Source organism: Nannospalax galili, unplaced genomic scaffold (genome assembly GCF_000622305.1).
Source record: "Nannospalax galili isolate Female #2095 unplaced genomic scaffold, S.galili_v1.0 scaffold381, whole genome shotgun sequence".
Classification (NCBI taxonomy): Eukaryota; Metazoa; Chordata; class Mammalia; order Rodentia; family Spalacidae; genus Nannospalax; species Nannospalax galili.
Window position 1 is genome coordinate 2,258,537 of NW_008347312.1, and position 10,689 is coordinate 2,269,225.

The 10,689-nt window shown below is 41.7% G+C and overlaps 1 protein-coding gene across 1 annotated transcript in view; it reads left to right on the top strand.

Annotated features, from left to right (window-relative positions):
• Window positions 1-10,689, top strand: part of Dnah3 (dynein axonemal heavy chain 3) — a 232,141-nt gene that overhangs the window by 83,352 nt on the left and 138,100 nt on the right. The window contains exons 25-27 of the mRNA XM_029568678.1: window positions 2,466-2,667; window positions 3,940-4,032; window positions 5,536-5,646. Of these exons, the coding sequence (XP_029424538.1) occupies window positions 2,466-2,667; window positions 3,940-4,032; window positions 5,536-5,646 (406 nt within the window). The remainder of the gene's footprint in view (window positions 1-2,465; window positions 2,668-3,939; window positions 4,033-5,535; window positions 5,647-10,689) is intronic.

Below are 10,689 nucleotides of genomic sequence, written 5' to 3' on the forward strand. Positions count from 1 at the left end.
AGGAGGCCAAGGAGACCCCACCAGATGGACTTGAACCAGTGTCCAGTCTATAAAGAGGAGAGTTAACAGAGAGGGATCATTTTCTCCATGCTTCCAAGCGAAGCCAACCATGGTCGAGCAGGACCTTTGACTTATCTTCACATAGGAGGAACTGGTAAAAGAAAGGAGCCAGGAGCTCCTCCCAAGCCCATGTGAGGACAGATCCTCAAACGACCTTAGGAGTAATAATAAATTGGTTTACCTGGGCCAACTGTATGGCCTTAAACACCCAAAAGGAAAGTATAACCAAAGATTAAAGGGGCCAATATAACTTCTTAAGAGTCCATATGCATAGCTAAAGGCTAAATAACAAGCAACAATGCCAGATAGGAGATACCTTTTTTTGAGTTGTTGGCCAAGGTGGCCAAAAGGGGCTCCCAGATAGTAACCCTGTATAGAACTGGGAAAATGAACAGCAGACCCCAATCTTATCTAAAGGAATATTGACAACTGATTGCTGCTAGATGAGGAACAGCTGAGGTTACTAAAACAAAGGCCTCTAGATAGGCTGACTAGGTTTAGCAGAAGGGCAAGTAGTAGAGAATGGTTGGGGGTGCCAACACCACAGCAGACAGTGGCAGGGATATCAGAGTATAAGGGCTATAGTGGGGGGAGGGAGGCTATGGGAGGGTGCTACCTGGGACTTGAGTGAATAGTTGAATAAGATGTTCTGTGTGATACACACACAAAACCAAAAAACTTTTAAAAATGTATTATATTTGAGGAGGAATCATTGAAATTTATGTCATGTTAATTAGTAGAGGTGATGAACATTACCATTGAAATCTACCCGATGACTTTATAGACATACACGGGTGCCAAGGATCCAAGTGCAACCGATTATGACTAGTAATAATCAGATGCATACAGATTAGAGATGCATGCACAAACATCTCAGTGTTAGTAGCAAAAACAATGAGTCTTTCTGCAAGGAACAATATATTCTAAAATGAAATGGAGATCTTTTTTAAAGGTTAAAAACTCATTCAATTTTATGTCTTACAGGGTTTATACTGAGTTCAATATTGTATAACTGTATTAATTCAACTGTGAACCTAGAAACTTGCAGCCGCTTGTGAAAGAGATGTACTCTTGCTCTGGAGTGTGTTACTGATTATGTTAAAGCTGTAGTGAAATGCTTCTTCTAATCATGTAGTTATTAAAAATTAAAATAATGATAAAAAATATTGATAGTACTCTGTAACTCACTCAAGTGACTGTGTTCAACTGGTAGTTAGCTATCTTAATCACTTGCCTGATGGTTGGCTTCCTGTTGGCTGGGACACTAGGAACAGTTAAGCAACAGTTCTTCCATCATCCAGAAGTGTTAGATTGAGCTTGTTTACCTGCGATGAGCACAGGGTTCCTAGTAGCAGCAAGAGTGGCAATGTCAAGGCCTCCTAGTGCCTAAGGCTGAGAACCTGCACACACCTTTGTTCACTAGATTCTGTAGGGCAAAGCAAGACACAGAAACAGGCTAGGTTGAAAACATGTGCAATCAACTCCTCCCCTTAGTCTGGGCCACATCTATGGTCTTCACTAAACACTGTGGCCAATTCCTAATCCACCATATTCAGTAAGACCATAATAGTCCTATGGCCCCTATATATAGAATTTTCAAACTTGTGTTCACAGAATGTATCTTAAGCATTTTCTGAATATTTGGTTTTGCTGCCTTTAGGATATGAGCAGGAGGTGAAACTGTCTGCCACCTTGACTTTAAAAGATGGCAGAGGCTTCTGACTGTAAATAGGTTCATTACAAACACTTCCCCACTAGATGCTTATATAAGGTCATTTTCATGCAAGTATGCATTGTACATTACCCACTTTTTAATTTCTGCCTGTAACATTTTCTGACTTATCTGGAAAGATCAATCTCTTCTTAATGTTGACTATAATTAGAATCTCTTGGGATTTTAAAAAATGCAAATTTCCCCAGGCCTTAGCAGAGAACAAATACACTGTAATATCTGGGCATTGAAATGTTGGTATTAGAGTTTTTAGAAGCACCCCAGGTAGTTCAAAAGTAGAAGCAGGCAGATCTTGTGAGTTAGAGGCCAGCCTGGTCTACATAGTGAGTTCCAGGACAGCTGGGGCTACAGAGAGATCCTATCTCAAAAAGACAAAAAAAAAAACAAAAAGTAGAATCAAATGTTGAGAACAGTGCTATCTAGGCTCCACTCAACTAATGTCCTTTCCCCAACCACTCTGGGCTTGTCCATGCAAGCCTTCATCCTTTCTCTTGCTCTCAAAGTCAAAACCATCTTCATCTTTTGTGAACCAGGTGGACAAGAGTGGAGAGGAGCAGGCCTTCAAGGAGACCTTGGGAGGCAGCCTAGTAGTCACCTGGGTGTGAGCTACCTGCTGGGAGATAGATGTCCTTAGGAGACGTCCTAGTTACCATGTTCTTTTGCTCTGAAATAGGTTCTTCTTCCTCTCAAATGACGAACTGCTGGAGATCTTGTCAGAGACAAAGGACCCCCTCCGAGTACAGCCACACTTGAAGAAGTGTTTTGAAGGAATTGCCAAGCTAGAGTTTACAGACAGTCTGGAAATCATTGGCATGATCAGCTCAGAAAAAGAAAACGTTCCATTCATAGAGAAAATCTACCCAACTAAAGCCAACGTAAGTCCCCTGTGTGTTTTGAGGGAGGGTCTTTTCACCTTGGCAGGACAAACTGGAGAGGGGTAGGGAGTACACTGGGTAAACCTTTAGACCCTAGTTTGGGGTATGGAACCCTTGGGTTCCATAACATAATAACAAGTGATTTAGGAAAGTTATGTCATGTTTGAGGGGGGCGGTCTCAGCTCACCCATCTCTAAAACAGGGATTATGTATGCTGGAAGACACAGGACATGTAAAACTTGTGGAAAGATCTCAGATAAACTCGATACAGATGCAGTATCAGAAATCAAATCCTAAGTGATCCAATGATGCTGGCAGAGCCCAGTTAAAAATGATCCAGTCAGATGGAAAAATAAAATTGATGAGAACTCTCATGCCATCTAACTCGGTTTTTCATGTAGACGTTGTTTGTTGCGGGGCAGGTCTTACTGTGCAGCACAAGCTAGCCTTGCACTTGAGGTTCTCTTGCTTCAGCTTCCTGAGTGCTGGGACTACAGCGTGTGCCACCATGCCCAGCCACGTTCCCACTGATAATGAGTAAAACTTAAGTGACTTCATCCCTGTGGAACCAAGCAGCACCCTCGGGTAAAAATAGGCAAGCACCTTTGGCCTTCTTCCTTTGTGAATTGTCTGTCCTACACACTGAAAACTGTACCAACTGGAAGTCTGTCCCACTACCAGCCCAGACATCAAGGAGCTTACAGGTGCTTGAAGCCAATAGCCACAGTTATATGACATTCTGAAACAATGTCATATGCTTCACATTCTGCCTGTGGAGCTTCAAACAAAATCCAGATCCCAAGTTGATTAAATCAGAAAGCCTAGGGATGGGATTCAAGAATCCAGTTTTGTTTTGTTTCATTGTGTTTTCATGTGTGTATGTGTGTGTACATATATGTGTGTGTTCATTATATGCACATGCACCTGTTTGGGGGCCGTTGAAAATGCGTAAATCGGAACTGGTCATTAAAAATGAGCAATTTATTTTATTAATTGAAATAAGAATTTCATTTACCTCTTCAGAAGTTGTCAGTTTCGTAAAATGACATGAAGAAAATGTGTATTAAATATTTCCTATTGCTTCTATAGACATATACTTATTAGAATACTGTAAATAAACATAAAGCAATCAGTTAAAGAATATTCGTTTGAAGCACATCAGTCACTTGCCCTGCTTCCAGCCTTGCTCAGGGAAAGAGATCTGGGCTCCTTCCTATACGCTCTGTCTGGCTGTGATGGCTGCTGCCTTTCACTATCTGTATTTCCCCACAGGGTATGGTGGAAAAGTGGTTGCAGCAGGTGGAGCAGACGATGCTAGCCAGCATGCGGCAAGTTATTGAACAGGGGATTGAAAATTATGTCCAGGTAAATAAGAACCAGGCTTCATGTTCTAGGGTGTTCATACTGAAAAGCTCTGGGGAGTGGATTAGATGGTCAGTTCAACTTGACCTTCTGCCCACTGCTGAAACCCACCTCTCTGTGACTCAGTCCTGTGGATCTGGGGCAGTGAACATCTTTCTGGTACAATGTTTGTTGGTAGAAGCAGATGATATAAGAGAAGAGAGTTAATTTCTTCCCACTGATGGCTACAGACCTCTGCTTCCTGTCACATCAACTGTTAGCCCAAGGTCGCTTTAGATCTCCTTCCAGGTAGGTGTCACTTGTATTACCTGTGAATGGCATCCTTCTAACCCCCGAAGCCTTAAGAGAAACAAGTGTGATACAAAGCCTAAGGCTTGATACACAGCATACAGCAAGATTCAGCACTTTCTCTTTAAAGAGTCAGGTAAACACTTCTGTTTGTGGGCCACACTCTTGTTAGAGCTAATTAGTCCTACCCTCCAGCATGAAGCAGCATAGACATATGTGAATGATGAGCTTGGCTGCACTCTAATAGAAGCTTGAGCAGGACTGGCTCCCCAGCACTTCTCGAACTGGGGCATTTGCACACAGGCCTGCCATCCCAGCAGGGAGGCTCAGGAGTTCCCTGGTGGATGCCAGCCTAGCATACCAAAGGACCTGAGTTTGATTCCTGGGCACCTTTAAGGTGGCCTGTCACCCGAAGGGCAGGACAGGGAGTTCAAGATCATCTTCACCTTAGCCAGCTCCTGACCTACCAGTACTACATGAGAGATCCTGTCTCAAATCCACCACCAAGACAGAGAAGTTAGACCTCACCTCTCTCCTGTAGCACAAAGCAGGGTAGATGATATGTAAGTGATGAGTGTGGCTGTGCACTAATAAAACTTTATGCCCTCAGGCAGATTTGTTCCATAGGTCCCGATTTGCCCACTCCTGCTTTGAAGGAGTTGTTGTAGTTAGTGTTTTTTGAAGCAGGATCTCATATGTCCCAGGCTGGCCTCAAACTCACTATGCAGCCAAGGATGACCTTGAACCTTGAATTTCTGATCGTCTGCCTCTACCTCCCGTGCTGGAATTATAGGCATGCACCATCATGCCTGGCTTATGTGGTGCTGGGGATCAAGCTCTGATCTGTCTTTTATTTAAGAAATGAAAGTTAGGAGAGGAGTATATGAGTAACAAAACTGTGCCCAGCACTGCAATATTATGTAGGGATTAAAAAAGAGTTCTGAGTATTGTCTGAGCATGATCGTGATTGTATCTTTAAAAATCAGTGAAGTAATGAAAAAACACAAAGTCGGTGAGATTATTGGGGTTTTTTTTTCTCTTTTTCATAAAGTTTAGGACAGAAGACATAAATCAGTAATTCCAGAGATGTCAAACCTGATCTCAACCGAGGGTGGGAGAGGATTTGGGTTTTGTTGTCAGGGTGAGGCGAATATGGAAAGTGAGTTTCAACCATCATGAAGAACTGATTCTACAGTAAACTCCACTGCCCCTTCCTAGGTGCCTCGTAACAGCTGGGTCCTGCAGTGGCCAGGCCAGGTGGTTGTCTGTGTCTCCTCCATCTACTGGACTAAGGAAGTATCTGAAGTCCTGGTTGAAAATGCCCTACCAGTAAGTGCATGCCTTAAAGTTTGCAGAGGAAAGCCGGGGTTGAAATAATGTGCATTTAGAGTAGCCGTATGGGTCATTTGGGACAGTGTTTCACAGAAGCCAGAGTTCCCACGGAGGCAGGGAGGTAAGGTATCTGGAGTTAGGGTTATACTGGGGGCCTATGGAGTCACAGATTTTCCTGTAGAAAGTCTGTAGGATTCTAAGTCTTATCATCCTTTGCTTCCACGGGTCAACCTGATAGATTTTACAACAGTGTAGATCCCCTCCCTTTTTAAAAGATTTTCTTTCAAAATTTTTATTGAATTTTTGTAATTTCATATAATATATTAAGGCCCCTTCCCCTATCTGTTCCTCTCTTATAGCCCCCTCCCGCCCCACCACTGGATTTTATGTATTCTGTCATAACTGTTAAGGCCTATCAAGCCAAGTTTATACCAAATATCCTTTGGTGTGATTCCATTCACTGGAGCCTGATTAACCTATCTAGCATCACTCTCTTGAAGAAAACCAACTCTCCCTCTCCCAGTAGTGATCGGTTGCCAATAGATCCTCAGCTAAGATTGGAGCTTCTTACCCATTTCCCAATTTCTATGCTGGATTTTTGTCTGGCTTCAACTTGCATGGGACTTGTGCATGCCGTCACCATTGTTATAAATTCATATGAGTAACTTCCCAGCTGTCTGGAAAACTGTTTCCTTGTGATCAACCACCACCTCTGGCTCTTGGAGTCTTTCTGCCCCCTCTTCCACAAGAGGTCCCTGAGCCTAGAGTGGTAGAAGTTTGATATAGATGTCCTATTCAAGGGTAAACACTGCCGTCTCTCATTCTCTACACTTTGGCCAGTTACGGGTTTCTGCATTAATCACCATCTGTTACATGAGGAAGCTTCGCTGGTGAGAGCTGAGGGATACATTAATATTCTTTCTCTTCTCCCTGTTCTGCTACATTCCCTAAACTTTAGGTATAGAGGTTGTATCGTAGGTGTGCCACTTAGGACTGGGGACATCACAGACACTTATTCTCTGTCTTTGACTAGTGGTAGAACCCTGTTCTCTATCTGTTGCAAAAAAAGAAGTTCCTTTGATTACTAGTAAGAGGTACATTTGTCTGTAAATATGGAGCAGGAACTGACCTGGAAACCTCCTCCCTGAAGACTGGCTCCCGTAGTATCAGAGGATACTGTGCAAGCTGCCAAGGGAGAAAACCAATCAATGGTTCTACCCAGCTGTAAAGCCTAACGAACAAAACAATGACTGGACCAGCAAACTATCTCTATTGGTGAAATAGTGGCACTTTTATCTTGGGGATAATCAGCAGCTGTCTAATTGGACTTGTGGCAGGCTCAGTGGGTGGGATCTCATGTGGTACTATAAACATAGCCAAATACATATGCCTGGAGAGGTCATAGATCCTAGAAAAAAAACTACTTTTATCACATCCCTAGGCCAACATGATTTCTTTTATAGTCCAAGTATGTATCCTTATATTTGCAGATTTATTTTTTTCTGTGTATGAATGCTTTACTGCATGTATGTATATATACTGTGTTCATGCTTGGTACCCAAGGAAATCAAAAGGGTACACCAGATTCCCTGGAACTGGAGCTACAGACAATTGTGAACTGCCATGTGGGTGCTGGGTCCTCTGTAAGAACAGCAAGTACTCTTAACTGCTGAACCATCTCTCCAGCCCAAGACCCCTTTCTTCTTTCCAGACCTGGAAACCACCTCTCCTCCTCCTCTACTGTCCCCTTCTCACCACCCCAGTCTCAAGCAAAACTACCCCCTAGCCCTTCCTTCAGCTGTCTCCATGAGACGTGGTATTCTCCTGTGCTTGCATAGCCTCACATACAAACACATATATTTTCAGTTGATAACAGTGCTTCTTGGTATAAAACCTGGATGGACATGAATTCAGATCTGACACATTTACTTGTTAGTTGTGTGACTGGCCAGGAACAAATTACTTAACCCGAGTCTCATTCTTCTTCATAAAATGCAAGGAATAGTCATAGCACATGGTGTGGTGAGAGGATTAAGCAGATGCTGGTGAATTAGCCTGTGCTTAGGATGTTAAGCTATAAACTCAGTAGGGAAGAGGCCATGTCTGTTCTGCTCAAGATTGTATCTCCAGGGGTTAGTGCAGTGCTGAGTACATAGTAGGTATTCAATAACTATCTGCTCAAGGAGTGAGTGACAGCTTCACTCCTAACCTCTCAACCATGAATGATTTTAGACCCTTGTTACTCCCCTCTAGAGCATGTATTATGGACTAGAACATATTTTTTTTCGGTCTTTTTTGAGACAGGTTCTCCCTGTAGCCCCAGCTGTCCTGGAACTCACTATGTAGACCAGGCTGGTCTTGAACTCACAGAGATCCACCTGCCTCTGCCTCCTGAGTGCTGAGATTAAAGGCGCCACCATGCCCAGCTAGAACATATTTTAACTTACTATTTTTGCTTACATAATAAAATTAGAAGATTGGTACCTGGCTAAATTCCAATTTATAGAAATCCATGTGACCAACTCTCAATGCACAGGTTGCAAATTTCATTCATATACATCATTCCAAACTTCAGAAATTGAAAACATCTGACCTTTGTAACTGCATTTCTGTGCCTCGGTTTTCTTTTTATGTTTTAATCCTTAGACATGGGGAAAGTTTCCCGTAAAACACACACACACACACACACACACACACACACACACACAACACACAATGCACACAACACACGCACACCACACACCACACACACACACACACACACACACACACACACACACACACACCAGGTCCTGTATGATCTTCTATAGGAATCGGGTATTAGCACAAAATAATCACCTATCCACCTGCCCATCCATTTGTCTATTCATTCAACTGTCTATCCATCCATGCCTTGATCCATCTCTATCAATTTTACTATTTACCCATTCATTATTCATTTGATAAATATTTTTCTGGCATTTGCTTTGAGCTGAGACTGCTATGAGGCAAAAATAATTAGAAGGAAAAGGCACTTGTTTAGGAATGTAATAAAGAGAGAATGGAGATCAAAGTGTGGGAAGGAAGGAGGTATGAGAGGTGCTAGGCCTGGGGAAGAGTTCCCAGAAAAGTATCATCTACGAGAGACCTAAAATATGAGTAGGGATTGGCCAAGCAAAAAATAGAAGTTTATTCCAGAGAAAGTACTAGAATGTGCAAAACTCTAAAGATGAAAAGCATGGTCAACCAGAGGTGTAGCACAGTGGTCGAGCATTCACATAGAGTGCTTGAGACCTGAGTTCTAGCACCAGCCCTGGAAAGAAAGAAAGGATAGACATGTTTTTTCATATAATAATTGGATCGTATTTAGATCCCCTCTTGTGTCTGCTTACTAACTCTCCACCAAATTTCCTGTACTCCAATTTATATATACATAAATGTATTTATATGCATGTAAGATATACGTTTGCAAGTATATGAATGCATGCATGTATATATACATATAAGATATAATAAGATATATGTATATATTAAGGCCTACAGTCAGGTTTGTGTCCCCAAACACCCTTTGGTGTGGGTCCATCCACTGGAGCTTGGTCAACCTACCAAGAGTCTCACCCTTAAATAAGAGTGAATCTCCCCTTCCCAACAGCCATAGTTCCTCAGGTAAGCACTGGAGTTTCTTACCCACTTCCCCACATCTATGCTGGGATCTAAGGCATGTTTTTTAAAGGTTCTTGTTATTTTTGCAAAATCGTGCCATGCAAAATCAATAGAAATCTAAGTTTTGACAAGCTTATTTGAACAAACGATCTAAACGCTTTATCACTTATAGCAATATTGCATGATAAATTAACTGGTTTTTTAAAAGTTCTTTCTAAATCCTTCCGTAAAACCATATCTTGTGCTATTTACAAGTTCCAAATTAAGACTGCAACATTTACATGAAACCCATTAATATAACAATTCCATTTAACACCTTTGTTCAGGACTCTGTGAGAGAAAATAATTGTCATATTGGTAAAAGACCAGAAAATAAGTTTCTACAAAGTCGTTGGAGCTACCACGTTCCTGTAAAGAGAGCTGACTCTGCATGTTTAAATACACATTCAACCTGTCTGAAAGGGGCAGGTAAAGACTCAGATTCTTGTGGAAGAGCAGTTGGCATTACCTGCTGTCTGGCTTGGAAGGAGAGCAGTGTGGGGAGGAGCCCAGGCACCACAGGCTTTTCCAACAGCTGGTGGCAGTGGGAAGGCATTGGAAGTCTTTTTATTTCCTTGTCTGGCATATCATTAGCAATAACCACCACCACTATGTCCTGGGTGCTTTATTCATTTCAGACACTGGCTGTGCTTCTCATACTCCACCTCGAGCCTCAACACAGCTTGCTGGGTTAGCTGTCGCCATCCAGATCTGACAAACCTGGGGCTCAGAGGCCCAAAACCAAATTGGTAGAAAGTGGGGAAGGTGAAAATCTGAACCCAGGTGTTCTCATTGCTTTTTTATAATTCATTTTTACTTGTAGACCTCTTCCTGTTGAAATTTCAGGCTTATAAATAATGTCACAAAAGTAATACAAAGAATTCTCATATACGGTTCATCTGAATTTCTCAGATGTTAACATCAGCAATAGCCACAGCATGATCCAAACCAGGAAATTAACATTGATACAATATTACTGTCTACAGACCTTTTAAGTTACCTAATTTATTTATTTTCCACAAGCTACACAATTTTATTTATAAAATTTAGCATACTGCTTAATATTGCAGGATAGCATAATTTTATATGCTAAAAATATAGTAAAACTTCCAATTTCAATAGCTATAGGAGGAAAGAGGGTGTGTATTATAGGATATAGATTTGAAGGTACCTAATTATAAACTACTGCTACAATCATAATATAAGCATATAATTAAAAAAAAATTTACAAAAACTTTATTGAGGATTTCATACATGCGTATAAGGTGTTTTGATCAAATCCATGCCCACTCCCTCTCCTCCAACATTGCCCCCTCTGAAGAGGTAACCCTAAAATCTTTTAAGGATTAGATACAAGCT